This window comes from Schistocerca americana, chromosome 8 (genome assembly GCF_021461395.2).
Source record: "Schistocerca americana isolate TAMUIC-IGC-003095 chromosome 8, iqSchAmer2.1, whole genome shotgun sequence".
In the NCBI taxonomy this organism is placed as follows: domain Eukaryota; kingdom Metazoa; phylum Arthropoda; class Insecta; order Orthoptera; family Acrididae; genus Schistocerca; species Schistocerca americana.
Window position 1 is genome coordinate 351,768,079 of NC_060126.1, and position 26,344 is coordinate 351,794,422.

General features: G+C 46.3%; 1 protein-coding gene across 1 annotated transcript in view; it reads right to left on the reverse strand.

Annotated features, from left to right (window-relative positions):
* LOC124545298 (LIM domain kinase 1) overlaps positions 1–26,344 on the reverse strand; it is a 181,397-nt gene that overhangs the window by 46,882 nt on the left and 108,171 nt on the right. The window contains exon 8 of the mRNA XM_047124194.1: positions 684–898. Coding sequence (XP_046980150.1) covers positions 684–898 — 215 coding nt within the window. The remainder of the gene's footprint in view (positions 1–683; positions 899–26,344) is intronic.

Sequence of the window (26,344 nt, forward strand, 5' to 3'; positions counted from 1 at the left end):
CCCAATGCTGTTCATGCTGCTGCAGTTCCCCCCCTCCAAGCTGTTGCTGCAGCTCCTGTTGATATTGCTGTTGCAACTGCTGCTGCCACAACTTTAGAAACTCTGGATCCATGTTGCACTGGAACAGTGAGAAACTTTGAATCCCCACTTTTCTATCCTACTCTGCACAGGTAGAATACAGTTTATCATCACTCGCACTGGAGTAACAAGGAGAACAATGGAACAAAAGGGGGTCCCGAGGTTGACGACAATGGAGTTCACAAAGTGGATGGCTAACCAAATGCCACTCCAGAGTGCAGCAAAGTCATCATAAGCAAATACCAACAGCCGAGGGAGCAATCTTAATCAACAAAATACAGTCGAGGTCGATAGTCTACTGATCAATAGTGCATATTTAATGCTGAAGCAACAAGACTACTGACCAGTGCCAGTCCATAGCATTTACAGGTCGTATCACACCAGGGGGTGGCTCCAAGTGACAGGCTTGCAGCTGTGCACAATGTTTCAATAATGTAACAAAGTAGTGCATTTTATAAACATCCTGCATATTTTATGCTTTTTGTGCTTTAAGTGTTATTTTTCAGATTCAGGTACTCCTCCTTCCTCATGAAAAATGACGGCCTGAACATTTATCCTCTATCTAAAATGCAAATTCAAAGTGTAAAAGTACTTCTTTTGCTTACCCTTCAAGCAGTCTTGACATTGATGAGGATCGTTCCTTGCTACTGCTACTACCACTCCCCCGGCTACGCCGCAGTGCACGAGATCTGGATCCACTCATGTAACCCTCATCTTTACGTCTGTAAAGGCGTCCATCTGGAGGCCGCGAAGAAGGTGGTGAGGCAGCTACACTTGGACGGCGTCGGCAAGAAGCATCTGGGTCATGTTCTATTGTCAGCTGTATGGACAGTAATGTTAACTTTCAATTAAATGCCTAGTTTTCAAGTAAATAACACACCTCAAAATATAATGCAATTATTGCTTCATCGAATGCTTCTTGATTTTTCCTGTGTAAGTTATATCTCTACCAAAGCCAAAAGCTCCTTTACCATCTGAGTACCAGATCAGTTCTATTAACTGTGCTGCAGAAACAGGAAAATCCTAGCAATATGCAGGTAAATGCTGCTGTGTCGTTTGTTGACATATTTTGACAAATTAGCCACTATTTTACAACTTCTTTCTGCTACTTTTTATTCTGTTGAAATCTTAATAAAATTCAGTAAATATGAAGTTGGTTCACATATACACAAGATTGTGCTTTGAGCACGTGTTGTTGAAAAGAGTAGGCATGTGTTGTTGAAAGAGTAGGCAGCGACAGATGAGGATGTCAACAGTGTGGATGGCAGGCAGAAGTATTTATAGTCCCTTACAGTATTATTCATGAATGGCAGCTTCATTTATGATACAGCAACACTTCATCAAATTTCTTACTCATGAAGATATGAATATGGCACAAATTTTGCAGAGTGTGTTAACACTTTCAAGACATTGTATGTACGCTTCGAAGAAAGCCATAAATCGGTTGAAAATTAGAGGCAAGAAGCCTATGTTGAAAATTAGAGGCAAGAAGCCTATGCAGAAACGTTTACAGATGAGAAACTCAGTGCATTTTATCATCTCATAAAAGGCACCCAACATTTGATGGTATCCAAAAGTGATGGGGGCTATTACAACACATCCACTGCAATGTGCACTCCTGGCAAGTCCCCCAATTATTCCCTTAAGAATATAAACTGAAATGTTGGTAAGTTAGTGAAAGCCACTCAACAATATTTGTAGATCAACGGAGTGCATTCTTGAGTTGCATTTTCACTTGTGATGAAACATGCGTACAGCACTACATGGCCAGGTCAGAAAATGCCAGTAAGGAGTGGAAAAGCAAAGGTGAAAATACTCCAGTTAAAGCCAATACTTTTCTGTCACCTGGCAAGATGATTGTGACCTTTGTTACTATTGGGGTATTTGACATGTCTATTACCGACAAGTCTCATACCAATCTAGCATACTGTAGTGAACTTTTGAGTAAGGTTACACTAGCTTACCACACCACACAAATCAACCAATCAACACATCATCATACTGCTGCTGTTAGCAGAAAGTGGGCGAAATTAGACAGATACGCTACAACCAGCCTGCTAACAGCCCAAATCCATCACCTTGCAATTTTCAGCTCCTAACAAAGCTGTGGAAGACTTTGTGCACAACTGGCTGTTGAAAGAGTCTTACAGTTTTCACAGGTGAGGGCAACATGATGCTGTCATGGGATGTGTGGATTTTAAGAGCAGGAGAGTGCATAAAAAAGTGATGTACACCTTCTATGTTTTAACAGAAAAGGAAAAAAATTAAAAGTGAAAGTCTTTATGATTTATCAACTCTCATATTTTGGGAATACTGAAATAATCCACAATACCATTTCTAGTGACCTGAAAATTTAAATTATGGGACAAAATTACAGGTAGTATACTTTCAACACATTTTTTGTTATTTCTACACACCTAAGTGTGTTTTATCAGTTCTTCCACTGAATCACTTTTTTTTAATTTTTGTGATGAATTTTGAATTTCACACACAACGTTAACATCACATACCTCACCTTGACACCATGACATTTTTCAGTATCAAGTTGTCCTCAGCTTATTTCCCACAACATCAGATATTTGTCAGTGAAGTCAACTACAGCCTTGTCCAAATTGATGTAAATTTAACTTGTTCTTTCATGATACTGCCAACATCTTTCTGATCTTCTTGTATAGATACGATTTCTGCATTCTGCAATCTAGTGGTATGTAAATCCTTAGGCACTGAACATAATTATTTGTTCACACTTAACACTAGCACCAGTTTCTTCCTGAACCAACTGCACAAAGAAACAGGATGGAACAAAAATCAATCGAAGGAAACAGTATGGTCTTTGTTCAGCCGATAACTGTTTGACAGCAGCATCATGCCAACTGTGAAGAAGAGTTGTTGAGAGCCTGCTTTCCAGCATAAATCTTAAAATTTACTACACAGTGCACAATTTCAAGTCACATTTCTATTGTTTATTCTACATAGTGACCCAGAATTAACAAATTTCATACTTTTAAAGTTTTTCAGATGGTCATTTCATAAACTAGAGTCAGGCCAACAGTATGTCATGCACTAATGGTAAGTGTGAAAATATCTTTCCGAAAATTCACAATATGAGGCCTTTTTTATGCTAACTGTGAACATGCACTTTAACTAACACTGCAGGAAGCTAATATAGTTGCCCCAAGATTACTAAAAACATGGGGGAAGTAATACTTGAAGCCAAATGCTTCAAATTGTACTTTCTACAGGTTTGGTTTGGTGCAGAGAGCGTTAAAATTCTGGAACAATCTGTCTGTCAACTGACTTCTCATTCTCAGGGATAGAATGACTAAACAGATCAGTAAACACAATTCTTCCCATATTACTGTGTCCTGTGTGTGATGTACACTCCATGTCATATGCACTGTCTTACAGTTTTCTGATGTGTCTAATCTCATTGCAGAAAATTTATTTCCTCTAGGAAATGGAATTATTCGACAAACACAGTGGCGAGTTCCAACTGATGTGCTGGGCCCCCAACTCACCAGATCTGAACCCAATCAAATACATCTGGCATGTGATTGAACATAGTGTCAGAGCTCATAACCTCATTCCCCAGAAGTTATGGGAATTAGGTGTCTTGTGTGTGCAGATCTAGTGCCAACTAACTCCAGTGACCAATCAAGGCCTCATTGCTTCCATGCCATGATGTATCACCACTGTTATCCATGCCAAAGGTGGACATAGCGGCTATTAGGTAGGTGGTCATAATGTTCTGGCTGATCAGTGTGTGTATGTATGTATGTATGTACCACATCTCCTCCTAAACCAATGGACCAATTTCAATGAAATTCTGTACTCACATCCTTTACTGTTAGGTAACAACCTACCAATCACAGTTCAAGAGATGTGATGTCATAAACAATGAGATGCATGAAAACTGCTACATTGTGCATTAAGTTTTAATACATATGTCCTTTACTACCAACAAACTTCTACAGTCGAGTCAACTTAAGGAAATCCCTGACACCTGCCAGCACTTTTGACAGTTTTCGACTGTGAAGTATGAACGGCTGTAAGCAAAAACGTAGCTATCACACCACCTTTTACTGAAAGTGGAATCATCAATTACTTTACTACAAAACATAAATTCACCAAAATTTTGCAATACCACAAGGCTGCGCGTTAGAGAGGTTTTGGGTAACGTACTTGAGGCTGTCATCTTAATAGGAAAGGGTGAGAATTAAATTGTGTACAACCCAGTGATACCCCTTACTACAACAGATATCCCCTCTCACTTCACGAGACTAAAGTTTCCAGTGAGGCTTGCATTTGCCATTACAGTTAACACTTAGGCGCTGATGCCCGTAAAAATACGGGCGTGCGCGGCCTGCCCGAAAGTCCGGCGCCCGTAATTTTACGGGCGCGGTTTCTCGTTCTTCCCCTTCCTTCCTTTGTGTGTTCTTACGGCTCCCGCTTGTCTGGGAGGCACTGCATGGACTGTAGTTCGAGTATTGGTCACTAGATGGTGCGGGCATGCTGTGGAAGGGTGTGTTTCCCTTTTCATTTGTAGTGTTTTGTGAGTGGCGTTTTTTTCCCGCGCGGTCTCAGTAGCGTCGACATGGCGAAGCGTGGCTTGATGGACGAAGAAATTGCTCGCGAGTTACATCATGATTTAGAAGAAAGTGACGTTGATTTGTCAGAGGAAGATATTGTAGATGACTCTGATGATGATGTGGACTATGTTCAAGAAGAAGTTTCTGGCAGTTCAGGTAAAGAATTCTGACAACAAAACATGTATAATTTTTGTTCAGATTTTCACTGAATAAGCTCTCAGTACATAATTATGATTTTATTTGCAAATACTACTCTTTTGATAGATTCAGAAGAGGAGAGCAAATGTTCAAGCACTTCAGCAGCAAGTAATCCCGTCGATATTGTGTCTGAAGAACGAGCGAGACTGACGGCGAGGGGGAAGCCGAGACCTGCGCGCCGCACCGATTCTGGGGAAGGTTGGACGACTACTGATCGTGCACCAGATATTGATCTATTCTCAGGACAATCCGGAATATGTAATGTTGTCAGTTTAGACCAGAACAGTGCACCTCTAGAATGTTTCTCATATTTCCTGACAGACAGTATGATGATACATATAAAGGAACAAACTAATCTGTATGCTCAACAATGCATCAGGAAATTACAAAGCACAAATTCCCTTTCACCCACCTGCTCATTATAAAAGTGGAAAGGAGTTACACTTATGGAAATAAGGAAGTTTCTGGCAATTGTTGTCCATATGTGTGTAAATGTGAGGCCACGTATACGAGAACACTGGTCGAAGAATCCTGTTGTGTCGTGTAATTTCTGTCCAAACATCTTGAGCCGTTACAGATTTCTTTCTATTTTGAGAAACTTCCACATTAGTGATAATTCCTTAGCTAAGAGGAAAGGAGAAACGGGCTATGACCCACTGCACAAGGTGAGACCCCTCCTAGATAATGTGTGTGCTAATTTCCAGTGTGCATATACACCATCTCAAAAAATTACAATAGATGAAGGCATGTGTAAATTTCGAGGTCGTGTGTATTTCAAACAGTACATGCCACAAAAACCAAATAAATACGGTATCAAACTGTACATGTTATCTGAATCTGACACAGGTTACATCTGGAATTTCTCTGTTTACGCGGGTGAAAGGTCTGACACAGTGACTCTGGTAAAGACATTGCTTGCAAATCTGTCAGGAAAAGGCTACACTTTGTTTACGGACAGAGTCTACACAAGTCCAATACTTGCTTCAGAACTGGAAGCTGCAAAAACTGCTCTTGTGGGAACAACAAGAAAATCTCGGCAGGGATTGCCTCGTGCTATAAAAGATCCGAACCTTCAGCGAGGTGAACTTATTTTCAGGCGTAAAGGAAATATGTTAGCACTGTGTTGGAAGGACAAAAGAAATGTGCATATGATAAGTACAAGGCACACTGCTGAGATGGTCACTTTCACTGATCAGAGAGGAAGAGAGAAGTCAAAGCCAGCCTGTGTAGTGGACTACAATAAAAACAAGTTTGGTGTTGACTTATCAGATCAGCGATTGTCATATGGCGCATTTGAACATCGAACTGTGAAGTGGTGGAGAAAATTGGCATTCCATGTTATACTAATGTTGATTGTAAATTCCTGCATATTATATAATAAGGTTACTGGAAAACACCTCACAACATCTCACTTCATGACAGTTATCTGTGCAGATCTCGCACAAAGCAAAGATCTTGAACCCCGACCTGGTCCATCTGGACTCTCAAGACTATCAACTGGAAATCATTTCCTGGAAAAGATTGAGACAGAAGTAGGTAAGAAACAGAAACAAAAACAGTGTGTAGTCTGTTCTCTGAGAGGAAAAAACTGACTGGAAAAGTGTGGCGAAAAGACACAAGCTACCAGTGTAGTGAATGTAAAGTAGCATTGTGCAAAATGCCGTGCTTCAAAATTTACCACACAAAGAGCAAAATCGCATCCTAAAATAGTTACAGGAAGTTACTGTAGATAAGACATACTGTATCCATCATAATCACCATTTTTGTGTAAAATAAAACAAATTCCTTCTAGAAAATACAGTGAATAAACCTTTGAACAATTTTTCCTTGTTTCAAAAACAATGTTATAATAATAACGCTTGTCAAAAGTATGTATTAATTCAAGAGAAAGGTATTATATATGGTTTTAAACAAGAAAGTCTAGGTCTTTCAATAAGAGTAATTTTATTGATATAACTGAAACCTTTCATGAGTTGTAGTAGTTTAAAATACGTTAAAATCAGCCAGGCTTTATGGTAGACACCCGCGCACAATGGCTCAGGACCCAAAGTGTTAACAAGTCACAGGGACAATCTATTAAATACTGCAGAGTGGGTTTCACATCTCCATGTTTTTCTCACAGACAACTTCTTAACGCTTGCTCAAAGGTGGAGTCACCCAAGAATTTATTCGTCATAGTTCCTGGCCTTGTAACTAGTAATGCTGATTATATACAAGTTCAGAGTGAAATAAACATTACAGAGAATTTGTATTTTGCGTACTATGTCTCTTAATATGCAATTATACATATGTGCATTATCCACTTTTCTTTGTACAACTGTTTCATAATTTCAAAAAAGGGTCTTCACAAATACATGGAAATGTAATTCTTTTTATATTACACTACAAACATGGTTCATTTTCTGTTTTTGTTTCTAATAGAAAATCGCAAATTCAGTACCTGTGCAACGCTGTGTTAGTAAGTCATTTATACAAAGAACTGGGCTGTCTTCGAGTAGTCTTTTCCATTGGTTTCAATATTGGTGGAGCAAATGATTTTGCAAGTGTGAAGCATAGATTGTACCTGTTTCTGAACAGTGCAGCAAACTCTGGACTTTTACACTGACATACATGGAATATGTGTTGAGCAAATTTTTTTTTATCTTTTGGACGTGGGACATTCAGCAGCACTGTCATCACCACCCTTATGAAGGGCCAGCATGTAATTCACTTGGGAGAGGGGGGCTGAAGGCTGCCCCAAGAGGCAGAGTAGCTTATAATGCCTGGAAGCCAACCATTAATTATAAAAGAATCATCATTAAGATGCACTAAACTGTAACACAGAAAACAGGGCATTAAAAATGTCAATCTGCCTGGACAAGCTATCCATTCAGAGCACATTAACCTCCCTACCCAGCCATTTAGGGATGAGACTGACAATTCACCAAATTTCAAAACCCATGTTACATTGGTGTCTGCATCAGCGAGAATGGTGGGCAGATCTCCAGCCAAATCTATAATTTTCCAACAAATTGCCTATAAAACTTCAGGAGGCATACCCTGCAAGTTCCTCCCATATCTTTCTGCTTAGACATTTCAAAATATTCCATGATTTGATGCTCTCTGTTCACAGGTCTGGGAACCAGGGTAAGTTGGTTGGTTGGTTTAAAAAAGGGGCGGGGGGAGCACATGACCATGGCTCATGGCTGGCCGACCACGAGAAAAAAAGGAAAAAGAGGAAAATCCAGCAAATCTGTGAAACATTAAAACATCCACAACTAAAAGCATTAGAGTGGAGAACACAGAGGAACAAAGGACATGCACTAAAACTTAGATCAAATGATAAAACCCACCATCACGTATAAAACGTAAAACTAAATTAGCCGATGAGGCATCAGTTAAAATTAATGGCAACAAGTCTGGTAACTGAAGAGTCTTTTGCAGGGCAGCCAAAGAAGGACAGCTAACCAAGATATGGGCCACTGTCAGACAGGTGCCACACCAACACTGAGGTGGGTCATCACAGCATAGGAGTAGGCCATGTGTCACCCAAGCATGGCCAATGCGGAGCCTGCAAGAGAACCACGCAGTCCGTGCGAGAGGCCTGCATGGAGGACTGCCACACATTCATAGTCTCCTTAATGGCACATAGTTTGTTGTGCATGCTGAGGTTGTGCCATTTCATCTCCCAAAGCCACAAAACCTTGCGGCATAGTACTGAACACAGGTCAGTTGCAGAGAAGCTGATCTCCGGAGTGTTTTCCGCTTAGCCTGTTGGGCCAGCCTGTCTTCAAGTTTGTTGCCTTGGATTCTGACGTGACCTGAGGTCCAGACAAACACCACTGAATGACCAGGCCGTTCGAGGGCATAGATGGACTCCTGGACCCCACTCGTATAATGTGGCAAGGATAAGATGTCGCCAGGTCATGTCATAAGCTTTTCGTAAATCAAAAAGATGGCAACAAGGTGTTGGTGTCTGGAAAAGGCTGTTCGGATGGCAGACTCAAGGGCACAAAATTATCAGTGGTAGAGTGACCCTGGCAGAAGCCAGTAGGCCACGTGACTCCAGGACCCGACCTAACCCAACTTCCGACATATCACAGTTCCAGCAGCTTACTAAGAACATTGGTGAGGCTGATGGGCCAACAGCTATCAATATCAAGCAGGTTTTTACCAGGTTTGAGCACTGGAATGATGGTGCTCTCCCGTCATTGCGATGGAAAGATGCCATTGCACCAGATCTGGTTGTAGATAATGAGGAGATATCACTTGTAGCCAGATGAGAGATGTTTAATCATCTGACAGTGGATCTGATCTGGCCCAGGAGCTGTGTCAGGGCAATGTGCAAGGCCACTGAGGAGCTCCCACTCTGTAAATGGGGCATTATGGGATTCACTGTGGCATGTAGCGAACGATAGGATTTTCCCTTCCAGCTGCCGTTTGAGAGTGCAAAAGGCTGTGACGTAATTCTCCGACGCAGAGGCTCAACCAGTGCTCACCAAAGTGCTCGGCAATCACATTTGCGTCAGTAGATAACATGCCATTTATGTTAACACCAGAAACACCTGTTGGGGTCTGGTACCCGAAAACACATTTTATCTTTGCTCAGACTTGGGAAGGTAACGTATGACACCCAATGGTCAAGACGTATCTCTCCCAACACTCCTGTTTCCGTCGTTTGGTAAGTTGGCGAACGCGGGCACGGAGCCATTTAAAGACTATGAGGTGCTCCAGGGAAAAGTGCCGCTTATGCCGCTGTTGGGCTCGCCCATACTCCTTAATTGCTTTAGCAACTTCCAGCAACCACCAAGGGACTGCCTTTCGCCGGGGCACCCTAAAGAGTGAGAGATCATGTTTTCTGCCACAGAAACGACTCTTGTAGTCACCTGCTCAACCATCACATCGATGTTACCATGTGGGGGAGATTCAACGGTAACAGCAGAGGTGAAAGATTCTCAGTCCTCCTTGTTTAAAGCCCATCTGGGCAGGTGTCCATGGGCCTGATGCCGGGGCAGTGACAGGAAGATGGGGAAGTGGTCACTACCACACAGGTCATCATGTGCTCTCCAGTGAATAGATGGGAGAAGTCCTGGGCTGCAAACTGATAAATCAATGGCCGAGTAACTACCATGAGCCACACCGAAATGTGTGGCGGCCCCAGTATTTTAAGAGGCAGAGGTCAAACTGCAACAATAAATTTTCGACATCTCTGCCTCGGCCAGTAAGCACAATGCCACCCCACAAGGGGTTATGGGCATTAAAATCTCCCAGAAGTAGGAAAGGTTTAGAGAGCTGGTCAATCAGTGCAGTTAATACATTCAGGGATACTGCACCATCTGGAGGAAGATATACATTGCAGACAGTTATTTCCTGTGTCGTTCTTATTCTGACAGCCACAGCTTCAAGGGGGGTTTGAAGGGGCTGAGTTTAGGACATAAACACAAACTCCACCTGACACTCTATTATAGTCACTACAGTTCCTGTAGTATCCCTTATAGCCGCGGAGGGCAGGGGTCCGCATTGCCGGGAACCGGGTTTCCTGGAGGGCAATTCAGAAAGCACGTGTAAAGCTTAACAGTTGCCGTAGCTCAGCCAGGAAGTGGAAAAAACTGCCGCAATTCCACTGAAGGATGACTTCATCATGACACTGGGAACGCACGGAACATTCAATGAGGCAGTTTACGCCTCAGGGTCACCTGCTGCCACCGACTTTTTGCCTCAACAGTCTATAGCCATTGTGTCTGAGGGTCCAGCGAGGTCTAGATCCTCAGCAGACGCTAGAATCTCCACCTCATCCACAGACACAAAGCTTGTAGGTAGCAGTGGTGTGGGTGCCACTGCAATTCACTTGGTCTTGGGGACATTCTTTTTGGATTTCTCTCGCTGCTCCTTGGGTTTCCCTGGCTGGGAGGACTTCACTGATTCAGTCTCCACGACTGAGGATGAGCGTGAAGCCCTACAACGAGCTGCTTTTGGGCTCTTCAGCCACTGGTGGTTGTCATCTTTCCCACTAGCAGGAATCTGGGAAGGGAGTAAGTAACCCAAGGGACCTCTTCCTAGCGAGAGGAGCCAAAGAAGACTTAAGCTTCTCCGGCTCAGAAGTGGGGACTGATATCCCCGATGGTTGGGGGGAGGGGGGGGGGGGGGGGGGTGTTGCTCCAAAGTAGATGGTGCGGGAGCAACAGGGAGGGAAGTGCCCCCACCATCAAGTGGGCAGGTGTAGTCTTCTGGTTCTGAGAGGTGACAGGAATGCAAGGAACTGATTGGCGAGACAACTGTTCTCGTAGCAGCGGTGCAAGAGGAGGTCATAGCCGCAGGATGTAGGCACTCAAATTTCCTCTTAGCCTCAGTGTAGGTCAGTCGGTCCAGGGTTTTATATTCCACGATTTTCCGCTCTTTCTGTAAAATCCTGCAGTCTGGCAAGCAATGTAAATGATGCTGTCCACAGATGACATGGATGGGAGGTGAGGCACATGGAGTATTGGGATGTGATAGACGTCCACAATCTCGACATGTGACGCTGGAAGTACAGCGGGAAGACATATAGCCAAACTTCCAGCACTTAAAGCACCGCAATGGGGGAGGGATATATGGCTTGACGTCACAATGGTAGACCATCACCTTGACCTTCTCGAGCAAAGTGTCACCCTCAAAGGCCAAGATGAAGGCACCGGTGGCAACCTGATTATCCCCCTGACCCCGATGGACGCGCCAGACGAAATGAACATCTCGCTGGTCTAAATTGACATGCAGCTCGTCGTCAGACTGCAAAGGAAGGTCCCTGTGGAATATAATACCCTGGACCATATTTACGCTCTTATGGGGCATGATGGTAACATAAATCCTCCAACTTGTCACAAGCGAGTAATGCCTGTGAATGGACAGTGCATGCTGTTTTTATCAAGACTGACCCAGAGCGCATTTTGGACAAGCCCTCCACCTCCCCAAGCTTGTCCTCCAAATGGTCCACAAAAATCTGAGGCTTCATGGACATGGAAGATTCCCCATCTAGTCTTGTACATACAAGGTACCAGGGCGAATAAGCTTCACTGCCATCCTTAGCCTGGCATGCCTCCCATGGTGTGGCCAGGGAGGGGAACGATTTGGGGTCGTATTTCTTAGCACTGTAGCTAGGCTTCGCCTGCTTAGAGACTGCTGGCGGCAGACCACCAGCAAATGATGACGTACTACGCTTCATGGTGCGTCATCCGCCCTGATGCCACCCACTCCGACCAGGGCACCACCCAGCCTCAGCAAGGGCCACCTGGCAGGATGGCCATTGCCGGGAGTCCCGATGCCCCAGGGAGATGGGCATCTACTCCATGGCATACGTGGGGAGTTAACGGCACATGCATTCCCTGTGTTGTCTGGGGGCTACAACCAACAGGGTACATGGGGGCCCCACCATAATGGACTGGTTACCGTACTGGATAGGAGGTGCTAAGAAGTCCATGGTCATCGTCAGCGCAGAAAGTGACACTGCATAGTGCATGGTGGAAAACGCACCCAGGAAGGTGTCCTTGCCCAAGAGATGGAGATTGAGCGGGACTGCAATGCAACAATGAGAAAGTTGGCTAAAGATCTCAATGCACAATGGACACGATGCACCATGTAAGGCACCCTTCCCCAATTGGCTCGCTCTTCGGGAAAATTTAAAAAGATGGAGGCCAAACCCGACAGGCAACCAACACAAAGGCCGAAACATGTGAGACTCCTTTTAGTCACCTCTGTGACAGGCAGGAATACCTTTCAGGCCTATTTTAATCCCCAGACCCGCAGGGGGTGAACCAGGGTAACTTTATGTCAAATTTTAAAGCCAAAAAGTGCAGTTTGTCCAGAAAATTTAAAATATTGTTCCCCATCATCAGCTCTGATTGGTTAAAGCTTTGACGAGCATGGTTAAAATTAACAAGTAATCCACTCTGGTGAGAGCCTAAAACCAGTTTTATTGGCCTAAATTTCCAGCCTCCTAATGGTCAACTGTACCTGCTACATCAGTGTAAAATCCAAGTAATAGGAGAAGATTGTGAAGTCATAAAAAAAAAAACTTGACAGTGCTCCTGCATAGGGGGAGGGGGATTCCACTGATAGTAAGTGAAAATGGCATCACACAAAGTATAGTGCACTAGGGACCTGATTCTCTTGAACACAGCAGTCAGACATCAAAAGCACCAGTCCCCATGTGAGGATTGGATAAGAAGTAGCTGACATCCACAGTCCCCATTCATGAAGATGGCGAACAATCTTTTTACCTCCAAGTGGTGTTTTACACCTCTTCAAGTTCAAAAAACACACTGACCAAAAGTTATAGTGTAAGGAGAACTCCTGTATCACCATCTCAAATAGAAGTAATATGTCAAGGGTGGAACAGTACCATCTGAAACCACACTGGAAGCAGCTATGGCGAACTCGTGATTTGAGGAGCCAGAGGAGGAGGTGGTGGTTGACAATATGTTCTTCAGTTTTACCCATGGAACTGGTAACAGCTACACTCCAGTAACTGTTAGGTTTGGCATGATCCTTGCCTGGTTTCGTAATGAAATTGATACTTCCTCCTTCCAAGTGGCGGGGTACTTTCCATCAAATCAAATTTGACAAACAAAAGATAAAATCTTGTCTTTGGCTGTAGAAACAGATAACGGAGCATGGCATAATGAATCTGATCTGGTCCTGAACCACAGTCTCTGGCTGTGGACAGAGCTGATGCCCACATGGTGCACAGATGATTATAGATCACTTCATTACATGGAGCCTCCAAAGTCTTATGGACCATCTGGAACTAAGGAATTTGTCTGGATGATGCAGTGTCAGTAAAGGAGTGTTCAGCTAAGACCAGAATCATGTCTAAACATGCCAGCAAGACCATTTCCCAACAAGGCCATAAGGGGAGGTGTACCGCCTTTGCCTGTAATATGCCTCGTTGTTTCCAAAATTTCCTGGAGTTCAATTCGTTTACCACTTGCCTTGCTTGGATTCTCACAAACCTGAAGGTACGAAGATTTCCCATAGTCTGACATGTTTGAATTTCCACAAAGCAGCACATCCAGCTGACTGCCAAGCAACATTCATCATTCCACCAGGGACAGGGCTTAGTATGAAGTGGCTGCTAGAATGGGCAATGGAATCAGCAGCAGCTCAGTGGATCACACGGGTGATGGGTCCACCACCTCCTGGGCATATTCCTGTTGTTCAATTACACCCTGTTGACTGTATCTAAAAGCATCCATCTATTACTGCCCAAGTCAGCCGATGGATTCACACCAGAGTGTGGTCACTGTGTCTGCAAGAGCTGTAGAGCAAAAGCAAAGGTCAATCAAGGAAGATGATGTAGTAGTTTTAGAAAAGTGTGTCATCTGACCAGAGTTCAAAAGGCACATACACTTTAAATGGACGAGGCACTCAATAATACGACACATGGGAAATACGGTAACTAAGGCCCACAGCACACTGTGTGCATTAATGTCACCCACATGAGGAATGGGTGGGAGAGTGTACAGAAGAGATCTGTCAGCGCATCTGCACCCAACAGTTTGTGAGGTAGAAGATACAAAGAACACACAGTGATCTTTATGTGGGAACTTCCACGGCAACTGCTTGTGTGGCCATGGAAAGAGGGGCAGGAGAAGAGTTGAATATGTCATCTATGAAAACAGCCACGCCACCCTTAGCTCCATCTCCAACAGGACTGTTATTCCTGTAGGAGTGGTAGTCCTTTAATGCAAGTGTGTCAGTAACTTTACATGAATTTTTTGTAAGCAGATGCAGAATGGTTTTCCCGTGCCAGGACCTGCAATTCTTCCAAATGTGATCAGTATCCATTTACATTCCACTGCAATGTAGACTTTCCTGTGAGAGCCATTGATTAGCAAAATTGACCGCCGCCTCCTCCTCCTCCTCCTCCTCCTCCTCCTCCCCCTATCCCCTGATGCAGTGACTTGACTCACCTGAGACGTCAGGGTGAACATTAGACAATATCCAGCTCCCCAGTTCCTCCATGTGGATATCAACATCCTTGACAACACACCAGAAAGGGAGAGTGTTCATTAATCAGGTAGCTAAGCAGCCAATGTCTTCAATTTCAAATGACTTTTTGTGTAACTTTTCCTTACTTATGGGAGGTGATGGTTGCACGGGGGTAGAGGGACTGGCACTCTGATGATGTGCAGCAGTGTGTGACTGAGATTTCAAGTCCACTGTTGACAATCTCCAAAAGGTATCATGATCAAGTTAAGCTTTTCCCCCACAGGTACACTGAAAAGTGCACGTACTCTTACTTGAATTTTTTTTTTTGTTAGGGTTTAAGGGCGCTCAACTGCTGAGGTCATTAGCGCCCAGTCACTGGTGTTAGAGCACAAGGAACCTGCTAAAACTCAAGGGGATGGGGGGACATCAAAAGGACCTGACAAAGATGCAGATGAAATAAGTAAAAAGGTTAAATGTCTTTGGTCAAGCCAGTTAAAGTTATAAAACGCAGAAGACGAGCAGCTGCTCGAGCATCATCAGCTAAAACATCCGGTAAGGTTGATGGCAGGGACAGGACAACACGAAATTGACTAAAACGGGGACACGACAATAAAACATGGCGCACCGTTAATGCCTGACCACAAGGGCACTGCGGGGCTGGGTCACCAGAGAGCAGGTAGCGGTGGCTAAACCGGCAATGCCCAATTCGCAACCTGGTCAGAAGGACCTCCTCGCGCCGAGATGGTCGGGAGGAAGTTGTCCAAGCAGTTGGGAGCGGTTTGACTGCCTGGAGCTTGTTTCCTTGGAGGGATGACCAAGCATCCCACCACAAGGACACAAGCCTCTTACATATATCCCCACAAACGTCAGATGACGGGACACAATGGGAGGCTGGCCGAGGCTGGAGGACTGCAGCCTTGGCTGCAGCATCCGCAGCCTCATTCCCAGGCACTCCCACATGTCCGGGGACCCACAGAAAGCTGACAGAACCGCCATTATCAGCGAAAGAATGGAGGGACTGCTGTATTCGTTGAATCAAGGGATGGACCGGATAGGGAGCCCCAAGGCTCTGAAGAGCACTGAGTGAGTCAGTGCAGAGTACATACGATGAATGGCGGTGGCGGCAGGCATACTGAATGGCCTGATGGAGAGCAAAAAGCTCGGCCGTAAAGCTGGAACATTGGTCAAGGAGCCGGTATTTAAAGGTGGCGGTCCCGACGACAAAGGCACAGCCGACACCATCGTCAGTTTTGGAGCCATCGGTGTAAATAAAGATGTGACCAGCAAGTCGAGCACGAAGTTCGACAAACCGTGAGCAATACACTGCAGCCGGAGTACCCTCCTTCGGGAGTGAGCTGAGGTCGAGATAAATACGAACCGGAGCCTGGAGCCAAGGTGGTGTCGGGCTCACACCCTCTCTGAAGGTGGTAGGGAGGGCAAATTCCAATTGTCGAAGCTGGCGACGGAAGCGGACTCCGGGGGGCAGCAGGGCAGACACATACAACCCGTACTGACGGTCGAGAAAATCGGCGAAGAAGGACTTGTAAGAAGGGTGTTCGGGCATAGACAACAGCCGGCAGGCATACCGACACAGCAGTATGTCGCGCCGGTAGGTCAATGGTAACTCGGCAGCTTCAGCATAAAGACTCTCGACAGGACTAGTGTAGAAGGCTCCGGTCGCAAGACGTATCCCCCGATGGTGGATGGAGTTGAGCCGGCGTAAGAGGGATGGCCAAGCGGACGAGTAGACGAAGCTCCCATAATCCAGCTTCGATCGGACTATGGACCGATACAAGCGAAGCAGGACAGTGCGATCCGCTCCCCAAGATGAACCGCTAAGAACTCTGAGGACATTAAGGGAACGTGTACAACGGGCCGCCAAATAAGAGACATGTGGAGACCAACACAGTTTCCGGTCCAACGTGAGCCCTAGAAACTTAGTTGTGTCCACGAATGGGAGAACAACGGGACCGAGATGTAAGGATGGCGGAAGGAACGCTTTATATCGCCAAAAGTTGATACAAACCGTCTTCTCTTCAGAGAACCGGAAGCCATTTGCCACGCTCCATGAGTAGAGGCTGTCTAGACAACGCTGGAGGCAGCGCTCCAGGAGGCATGTTCTCTGGGCACTGCAGTAGATCGCGAAGTCATCGACAAAGAGAGAGCCTGAGACATTAGGTGGAATGCAATCCATAATTGGATTGATCGCGATGGCAAAAAGGGCTACGCTCAAGACGGAGCCCTGAGGCACTCCGTTCTCCTGGAGGAAGACGTCGGACAATACGGAACCCACACGTACCCTAAACTTTCGATCCGTTAAAAAGGAATCAATAAAAAGGGGCAGACGACCGCGTAGGCCCCACTTGTGCATAGTGCGGAGGATACCTCCTCTCCAACAGGTATCATAAGCCTTCTCCAAGTCGAAGAACACGGCTACCGTTTGGCGCCTTCGCAAAAAGTTGTCCATGATGAATGTCGACAAGGTCACAAGGTGGTCAACAGCGGAGCGGCGGCGACGAAAGCCGCATTGGACATTAGTAAGTAGTCGTCGAGATTCAAGAATCCAAACTAACCGAGCATTAACCATGCGCTCCATCACCTTACAGAGACAGCTTGTAAGAGAAATGGGGCGGTAACTAGAAGGAAGGTGTCTATCCTTCCCGGGTTTGGGTATAGGAACAACAACGGCGTCACGCCAACGCATGGGGACCTGACCTTCGGTCCAGACGCGATTGTAGGTACGAAGAAGGAAGCTTTTGCCCGCCGGAGAAAGGTGTGCCAGCATCTGAACGTGAATGGCATCTGGCCCCGGAGCAGAGGACCGGGACAGTGCAAGCGCACGTTCGAGTTCCCGCATAGTAAAGGGGGCATTGTAAGTTTCCAGATTCAGCGAGTGGAAGGAAGGTCGCCGAGCCTCGTCTGCCTCTTTCCTGGGAAGGAAGGCAGGATGGTAATGGGCGGAGCTTGAAACCTCCGCGAAAAAGCGGCCAAAGGCGTTGGAGACAGCCACAGGATCAACAAGGACCTCATTACCTGAGGTCAGGCCAGGTACTGAGGAGTGGGCCTTAATGCCCGACAGCCGGCGCAGGCTACCCCAAACAACGGAAGAGGGAGTATAGCTGGTAAAGGAGCTCGTGAAAGAGGCCCAGCAAGCTTTTTTGCTGTCTTTGATGACTCTACGGCATTGCGCTCGGAGTCGTTTGTATTCAATACAATTCGCCAACGTAGGATGGCGGCGAAAGGTGCGTAAAGCACGTCGTCGAGCACGGATAGCGTCCCTACAAGCCTCGTTCCACCAGGGGACGGAAACGCGACATGAAGAAGAAGTAGTACGAGGTACGGAACGTTCGGCAGCATGGATAATAACAGCCGTGAGGTATTCGACCTGACTGTCACAACTGGGAAAATCGTGGTCCGGAAAGGTCGCCAGGGAGGAGTAAAGTCCCCAGTCAGCTTTCAGTATGTTCCAGCGCGAAGGACGTGGGGATGGGGTGTGGTGCAGGAGACGAACGACACAGGGGAAGTGGTCGCTCGAATAGGTGTCAGAAAGGACATACCACTCGAACCGACGGGCAAGAGTGGTAGAACAGATCGAGAGGTCCAAGTGGGAGTAGGTATGAGTAGAGTCCGAGAGGAAAGTCGGGGCGCCGGTATTGAGGCAGACAAGATTGAGATGGTTGAAGACATCCGCCAAGAGTGAGCCTCTTTGACAGGATGCAGGAGAGCCCCAAAGGGGATGATGGGCATTGAAGTCGCCACACAATAAGAACGGCGGGGGAAGCTGATCGATCAGGTGCATCATGTCAGCCCGACTAACAGCAGATGACGGTGGAGTGTAGACGGTACAAACTGAAAAAGTAAAAGCAGAAAGAGTAATGCGGATAGCTATTGCTTGGAGTGGGGTGGTCAATGGGATGGGATGGTAATAGACATCGTCCCGAACGAGCAACATGACCCCACCATGAGCTGGGATACCGTCCACAGGGGCGAGGTCATACCGCTCCGAGGTATAGTGGGAAAAGGCAATACGGTCAGTCGGGCGCAACTTGGTTTCCTGGAGACCAAGGACGAGCGGACAGTGCAGGCGGAGGAGCAGTTGTAATTCCTCCCGATTAGATCGAATACCTCTTATGTTCCAATGAAACAACGCCATTGCTAGTCAAAAAGTTGGGGGAACGAGACGGGGAAGAGCTGGTCACCTCGATGGCCGCGGAGGGCCAGGTTGCGAGGCAACAACGCTACAACTGACGGCAGGCGGATCCGGTTCCATCGACTCGTCGCCAGCTGCGGCCGCTGTCCCTGATTGTGTAGGAGGGGCCGCAGCATTTGCCGACAAAAGGCCGGTGGAACGCCTGGCAGCACAGCGTCGCGGCGAAACTGAGGACGGCCGGGAGCAGCGACTCACGGATGAAGCGTCAGATGAAACGCGCCGGGGTGGAGAGGGGGATAGAGACTTCTTCTTGGAGGCCTTCTTGGAAGGCCGAGGAGGCACAGGGATGGTGGGCTGGACCCGAAGAAGGTCCTCACGCGCGGGGTCCGTTTTGGAACGCCGGACCTCGGAAGCTGGGGTCCGGAACGTTTCCCCGATGGACGCCTGAGAAGAGGATCGCTTCTCAGGTGGCGTGGGGGGGGGAGGAGGAGGAGGAAGGGTGGCCCCTGGGGCAGGGGGGGTGGGGGCCGCGGGGGAGGAGGAGTTGGAAGGGAGGGATTTGGGAGGCGGAGGCAGAGCCCCCTGATGGGCAGAGGAGGCGGAGGGGGGACAGGATAGAGGTGAGGATACAGCGGAAGGAGTGGACACAACTGAGGCAAACGAAGTGGCCAGTGACACGGGATGAAGGCGGTCAAACTTCTTCCTGGCCTCAGAATAAGAGAGCCGATCCAAAGTTTTGATTTCTTGTATCTTTTTCTCCTTCTGATAGGCGGGGCAGTCTGGGGACCTAGGCGAGTGGACGCCAGGACAATTAGGGCACCGAGGTGGTGGGGTGCAAGTATGTTCCTCACGAAGAGGACGTCCACAGTCGCCACAAAGGGGCTCAGCCTCACACCGGGACGACATGTGCCCAAAGCGCAAACACCTAAAACAGCGCATAGGAGGCGGGACGTAAGGTCGCACGTCGCACCGGTAGCACATCACCTTTACCTTCTCCGGGAGAACGTCCTCCTCGAAGGCGAGGATAAAGGCCCCGGTGTCGATGCGACAGTCTTTGGGGCCGCGCTGGACTCGGCGGACGAAATGCACGCCGCGGCGCTCCAGGTTGGCCCTGAGCTCCTCATCAGATTGTAGCAGGAGGTCACGATGAAAAATAACCCCCTGCGTCCTATTTAGTGCCAGATGTGGGACAATGGAGACTGGGATGTCCCCTAGGCGGTCGCACGCCTGGAGTGCCGCCGACTGTGTGGCAGAGGTGGTCTTGATAAGAACGGACCCTGATCGCATCTTGCTGAGAGCCTCGATTTCCCCGAAGACATCCTCAATGTGCTGAACAAAGAACATGGGCTTGGAGGTGGCGAACGTCCCCCCATCTGTTCGAGAACAGACCAAATAGCGGGGGAAGTACTTCGCCCCAAGCCGGCGGGCCTGTCCCTCCTCCCATGGAGTGGCCAAGGGGGAAAGGGCAGGAGAACCAGAACTAGAAACGGTACCTTTTCTTTTGGAAGACTCGGCCGCAGAGCGACCTGATACGTGTTGACATTTCATGTGCGAAACGTCCGCCCCGATACCACCCACTCCGACCAGGGGCTCTCCCCACGGGCGCCACCCAGCCGTAGCAAGGGCCACCTGGCAGGATGACCATTGCCGGGAGTCCTGATGCCCCAAGGAGACAGGCATCTACTCCTTGGCCAACGTGGGGAGGGTGCAGCTCAGGTATCGGCAGTACGATCCCTGTGTTGTCAGGGGGCTACAACCTAGAGGGTACATGACGACCCCACCACAACGGGCTGGCTACCGTGCTGGATTTCTGGTGCCATGGAAAGTCCATCATGATCGCTGGTGCAGATGGAGATGCACTATGGGCGTAACTTTGACAACCCATCAGGCGTTTAGGCCCAATTTGAGGAATAATGGGTATGGTGACAACGCCGGTGCAATGCTGAGTGCCAAGGTCTTAGTGCACTTAGGACCAGTGGTACACCATGTAAGGTGTCCTTCCCCAAAAGGCTCGTACTTCTGTAGAATTTTGAAAAATGGAGGTCAAACCCCAAGGGGGACCAACACATAGAAGGCCGAAACGGTTGAAACTCCTTTTAGTCGCCTCTTACGACAGGCAGGAATACCTCGGGCCTATTCTTACCCCGGACCCGCAGGGGGTTTACTTGTCTGTGTTTGTGTGGAGGCATCACTCCTAGCTCCTTAAGGGCCAATGCAAAAGAGATGGCGAACACTGGAGGTTGCACAACTCTGAAAGCTTTTTTAGTTTCACTTTTCAGTATGTGTGTCTTAACTTTCAGCTCCATGTCAGTAATCCACACTTCCTGTTCAACAATCAGTGTTCCCTGGAGCAATTTATACATTTCAGAGGTAGTGTACAAGAATCACAAAATTTATGCGCTGGGCCTCCAGAATTTCCACTTGTAACCCTCCTGTTACATGCCATAGCAGTATGACAATCTTTGGCTTTTAAAACATTACATTGGGCTGGAACAAACAGAGGAACCTTAAGCCAGATATAGCCTGCAAGAATACATCCAGGTAATTCCAGAATGTTGAATATTAAAATAAATGATGTTTTTCCTCATGTGCCACTGACCCTCATATAGTTCTGCACTTCCGTGACACCCATTCTCCATGTAATTCCTCAGGTATATCTCCATTACAACAGAGCAGGTAACCACACCTTTCCAAAGTTAATGGCATTATGCAATTTAGCCAGAACAGGCTGGCCACCTAAGATCTTGCACCCCGGAAGCTTAAGTTTCAACTGGAAGTGTTTCATTACAAAATTTGTTAAGCACTGTTTGCGGACTCAGGAATACCCTCCAACCCAATGTGGAAATAGGAAAGGGAGATCTTTGCAAGTGTTCCCTCTGCTCTCTTGTTTATGATGAAAGTGTTACGACAGATTAGTATGCAGTTACAGTAATTCTGCGAGTTCTTTTCAAGTGAACAGACTACCCAAGCTGTCTCTATTGGATGGGTGTAGGTACTGCCTCACAGTTTAACTCAAATCTATTCCTGATGGGACTGGTGTACTGTGAGGCAGTACACCAGTCCCATCAGGAATAGATTTGAGTTAAACTGCTCCATAGAGATCCCACGAGCCACTACAGAAACAAATGTAGACCCTGAGAAAGCCTTATAAGATTGGATGGCAATAGGCACCCCAGAATTTCCCACGAGAGACTGTTTTACCTTACCAGCCATTCTCTCCATCAGCAAGCAGTGTATCTTTCTTTCTTTTGAGGTGTTTACCTCCCATGATGCAGGCAGTGAAGCCAAGGCCCACATTCTCCAAAAATTACTACATTCCACTGCCACACCTAATGATGGTCCCTGAAGTATGCCCAGAGTGTATGGGGGAAAAGATCTGGTGGTGCTGCATGTCTCCAGCTCAGGAAACCTGGGCTCACCATGCCCGTAACCATCCACTGCTGGCAGAGTTCCCTGGTGATAGGAAACAACCCTGCCTTGCCAAAGTTGTGGGACACACTCTGTCAGGCCCCTCTGCTGAGGCCTGTCCGGATGGGGTGGCCCTGTCAGTAGCTATGCTACCATCAGCATAGTCCTCACCATCACTGAGGCACGCAAACCCTTCCGCCCAGCATCCAGTACCGAAGGCACCTACAACAAGGCAGTACACCCCCCACCCCCACCCACCAACACCCATACCGAGATGGTCAACAGACGGGCGCCAGAACAAAATGCCACAGCCCACCTCCACTTGATCTACAGGAAGCACCATTCTGTTCCAGTTCCTCAAGCTGCATGCTATCATACTGTGGTGTCACTACGTACCCGAACTGAAAACATGTACTGCAAACAAATACAAAACTAATTATGTAACTTTTTTCTCACCATTCTAATTCAAACTTTATGACTACGGATACGCAAGTTTTCTTTGTAAACAGACTGCAGCTGTTCTGGAAACTTTATCAAACATTAATAGGTTTAGAAAATGAAAAGATGTCACTAATGTTACGTGGCCTATGTAAAGTACAGACTGAATACCTTTTGACATCTTATTAAAATCTTTAATATAAACAAATCCACATGAGACATACTTTCTTCTTCTTTACGTAGGAGATAACAATTTGCCTGTAAGAAATATACTATCCATTAGTAGAAATTAGTACATATATTCCACTCTTCTTCTTTACGTAGGAGATAACAATTTGCCTGTAAGAAATATACTATCCATTAGTAGAAATTAGTACATATATTCCACAGGACTTTATCCTCGGTCCCTTTTCTTTAAATCCACCATAGTGAACCTCAGAGACTTACTCGTTATGCTGATGACAACTTTGCTTAGCTCACAACACATCTTAGTTCTACACAATTAATGCCGGAATCACATGACTCAGCGTTGAACTTTTGCTGACTTTTTTTAATCCACATGAAATGTAGCAGCTTGTGCTAGGTTTGAATAAGGATAAATAAATCATGTCCAATTAGGAAACAACTAGTGGCCCATCAGTTAATACATCCACAGAGCTTTATCAAGAATGGGGTTGACTGCCATCAAAACTTTTGAATCTGCTTACACTGAGGTGACCAAATTCATGGAATAGCGGCATGCACATAAACGGATGGCGGAAGTATCGCGCACACAAGGTATAAAAGGGGGCAGTGCACTGGCAGAGCCATCATTTATACTTAGGTGATTCACGTGAAAAGGTTTCCGGTGGGATTATGGCTACCTTACTGGTACTAACCGACTTTGAATGTGGAATGGTAGTTGGAGCTAGATGCATGGGACATACCATTTCGGAAATCGTTAGGGAAATCAATATACCAAGATCCAAAGTGCCAAGAGTGTGCTGAGAATATCAAATTCAGGCATTACCTCACACCATGGACAACACAGTGGCCGATAGCCTTCATTTAACCACCGAGGTCAGTGACATTAGCACCGGGTTGTGCACACTAACAGCCAAGCAATGCTGCAGTAAATAACAACAGAAATCACTGTGTGGTGAAATTTGGCATTAATTAACTATGGTAGCAGAAGTGTGATGTGAATGCCTTCACTAACAGCATGACATCACATGCAGCACCTCTCCTAGGCTCGTGACCATATCTGTTGGAACACAGAGGCCTGGAAAAACGTTGCCTTGTCAGATGAGTCGCCAATTCCAGTTGGTAAGAGCTGACGCTAGGGTTTGAGTGTGGTGTGGACCCAATTAAGCCATGGACCTAAGTTGTCAACAAGGCACTGGGCAAACTGGCGGTGGCTCCATAATGGTGTGTAGATTGGGTCCTCTGGTCCAAATGAACAGATCATTGACTGGAAAAGTTTGTTGGCTTGCTGAGTACATGCCACGTCAAGTTGCTGCAATGCATGAGGCAAAAGGATGTCTAACACAATACCTCAGTGTAGAACAAGCACTGATGCCACTATGAAACATGTGGCAACCAGATAGAACCATTTCCCCTATTAAGTGATGCTTTGTTGTGGAAGAAATATTACATTTCATTGTTACATTTTAAAAATACGTATCTTCAGTTTCAGAACTGTTCTAATCACAAGCTTTTTAACATTGTTTTACTTTTTCACTTCTTTCTGAAATTTTGTTGTAGTTTCTTGGTTATGCTTAAATTTTGTACACTACAGCATTAAGGCTTTCAGCAGACTACGGACTACACAAACAAAAATTATTGTTATTCGTTTTATGATAACTATTATTATTTTGTTAGTTTATTCAATCTTTTCAAACCACTGTGATCAGAAACCCATTACAACATTTGCCAACTTTTTGCCTTCTTTGGAGCTTCTCTCATGGATATCATTGACTAGACTTGGTCCTCTCCTGTAAATTTCTGACGTCAACTGCTGCAATAAATTACTTGATAAATTATAACTCTTTCCAATTCTTCCTTTTTTACCAGTCTCTGGACAAAGAACTGCAGGTTACTGTGAACATGAAGTGTCATTACTAGATGGCCTTTAGCTAAATTTTTTAAGGATAGATAACAATTTTCAACCATTCAAACTAAATGGTAATTTCTCTTTCTCCTTCTGTTCATCACTGCTAACCCTTTCGTGTATCTTGCCTCTCAGTGTGTTACCTTATACATCTTTATTTAAAGATATCCATACACAAGAGGACCCTCTCGAAAGAATGATATACGCTTAAATCATATCAGATAAAGGAAATCTCATACAACAATAAAGAAGATAAATTCTATCTAATAAAAACAATGAATTAATCAATGGAAAATCCAGGATGGAATGTCACAACATTATGAGAAGGAAAGTTGCTACTCACCATATAGCGGAGATGATGAGCCGCAGATAGGCACAACAGAAAGACTCTTACAATTATAGCTTTCGGCCGCTAAGGGCTTCGTCAACAACTCACACACGCACGCACGCACGCAATGACCGCAATCTCAGGCAACTGAAACCATACTGTGAGCAGCTGCACCAGTGTAGGATGAGATTGGTGACTGGGTGGGGGTAAGGAGAAAGCTGGAGTGGGGAGGGGGAGGGATAGTATGGTGGGGTTGGCAGACAGTGAAGTGCTGCAGGTTAGACTGAGCGTAGGGGAGATGTGGGGAGAGGGTGGTGGAGTAGTGGAAAAGGAGAAAAATAAAAAGACTGGGTGTGATGGTGGAATGACGGCTGTGTAGTGCTGGAATGGGAACAGGGAAGGGGCTGGATGGGTGAGGGCAGTGACTAACAAAGATTGAGGCCAGGAGGGTTATGGAAATGTACGATATATTGCAGAGAAAGTTCCCACCTGCGCAAGTCAGAAAAGCTGGTATTGGTGGGAAGGATCCATGTGGAACAGGCTGTGAAGCAGTAATTGAAATGAAAGGTATCATGTTTGGCAGCGTGTTCAGCAACAGGGTGGTCAATTTGTTTCTTGGCCACAGTTTGTCAGTGGCCATTCATGTGGACAGACAGCTTGTTTGTTATCATGCCTACATTAATGCACCACAGTGGTTGCAAATTAGCTTTTAGACCACATAACAGGTTTCACAGGTATCCCTGCTTTTGATGGAACAGGTGATGTTAGTGACCAGACCGGAGTAGGTGGTGGTGGGACGATGTATGGGACAGGTCTTGCATCTAAGTCTATTACAGGAGTATGAGCCATGAGGTAAGGGATTGGGAGCAAGGCTTGTGTATGAATGGACGAGTATGCTGTATAGGTTCAGGGGACGGTGGAAAACCACTGTGGGAGGGGTGAGAAGGGTGGAAAGCATAGGGGGCAGGACATTTCTAATTGCAGAGCACGACGAGAGGTAATCTAAACCCTGGCGGAGAATGTAATTCAGTTGCTCCAGTCCTGGGTGGTACTGAGTTACGAGATGAATGTTCCTCTGTGGTTAGATGGTGGGACTTTGTGAAGTGGTGGGAGACTGGAAAGAT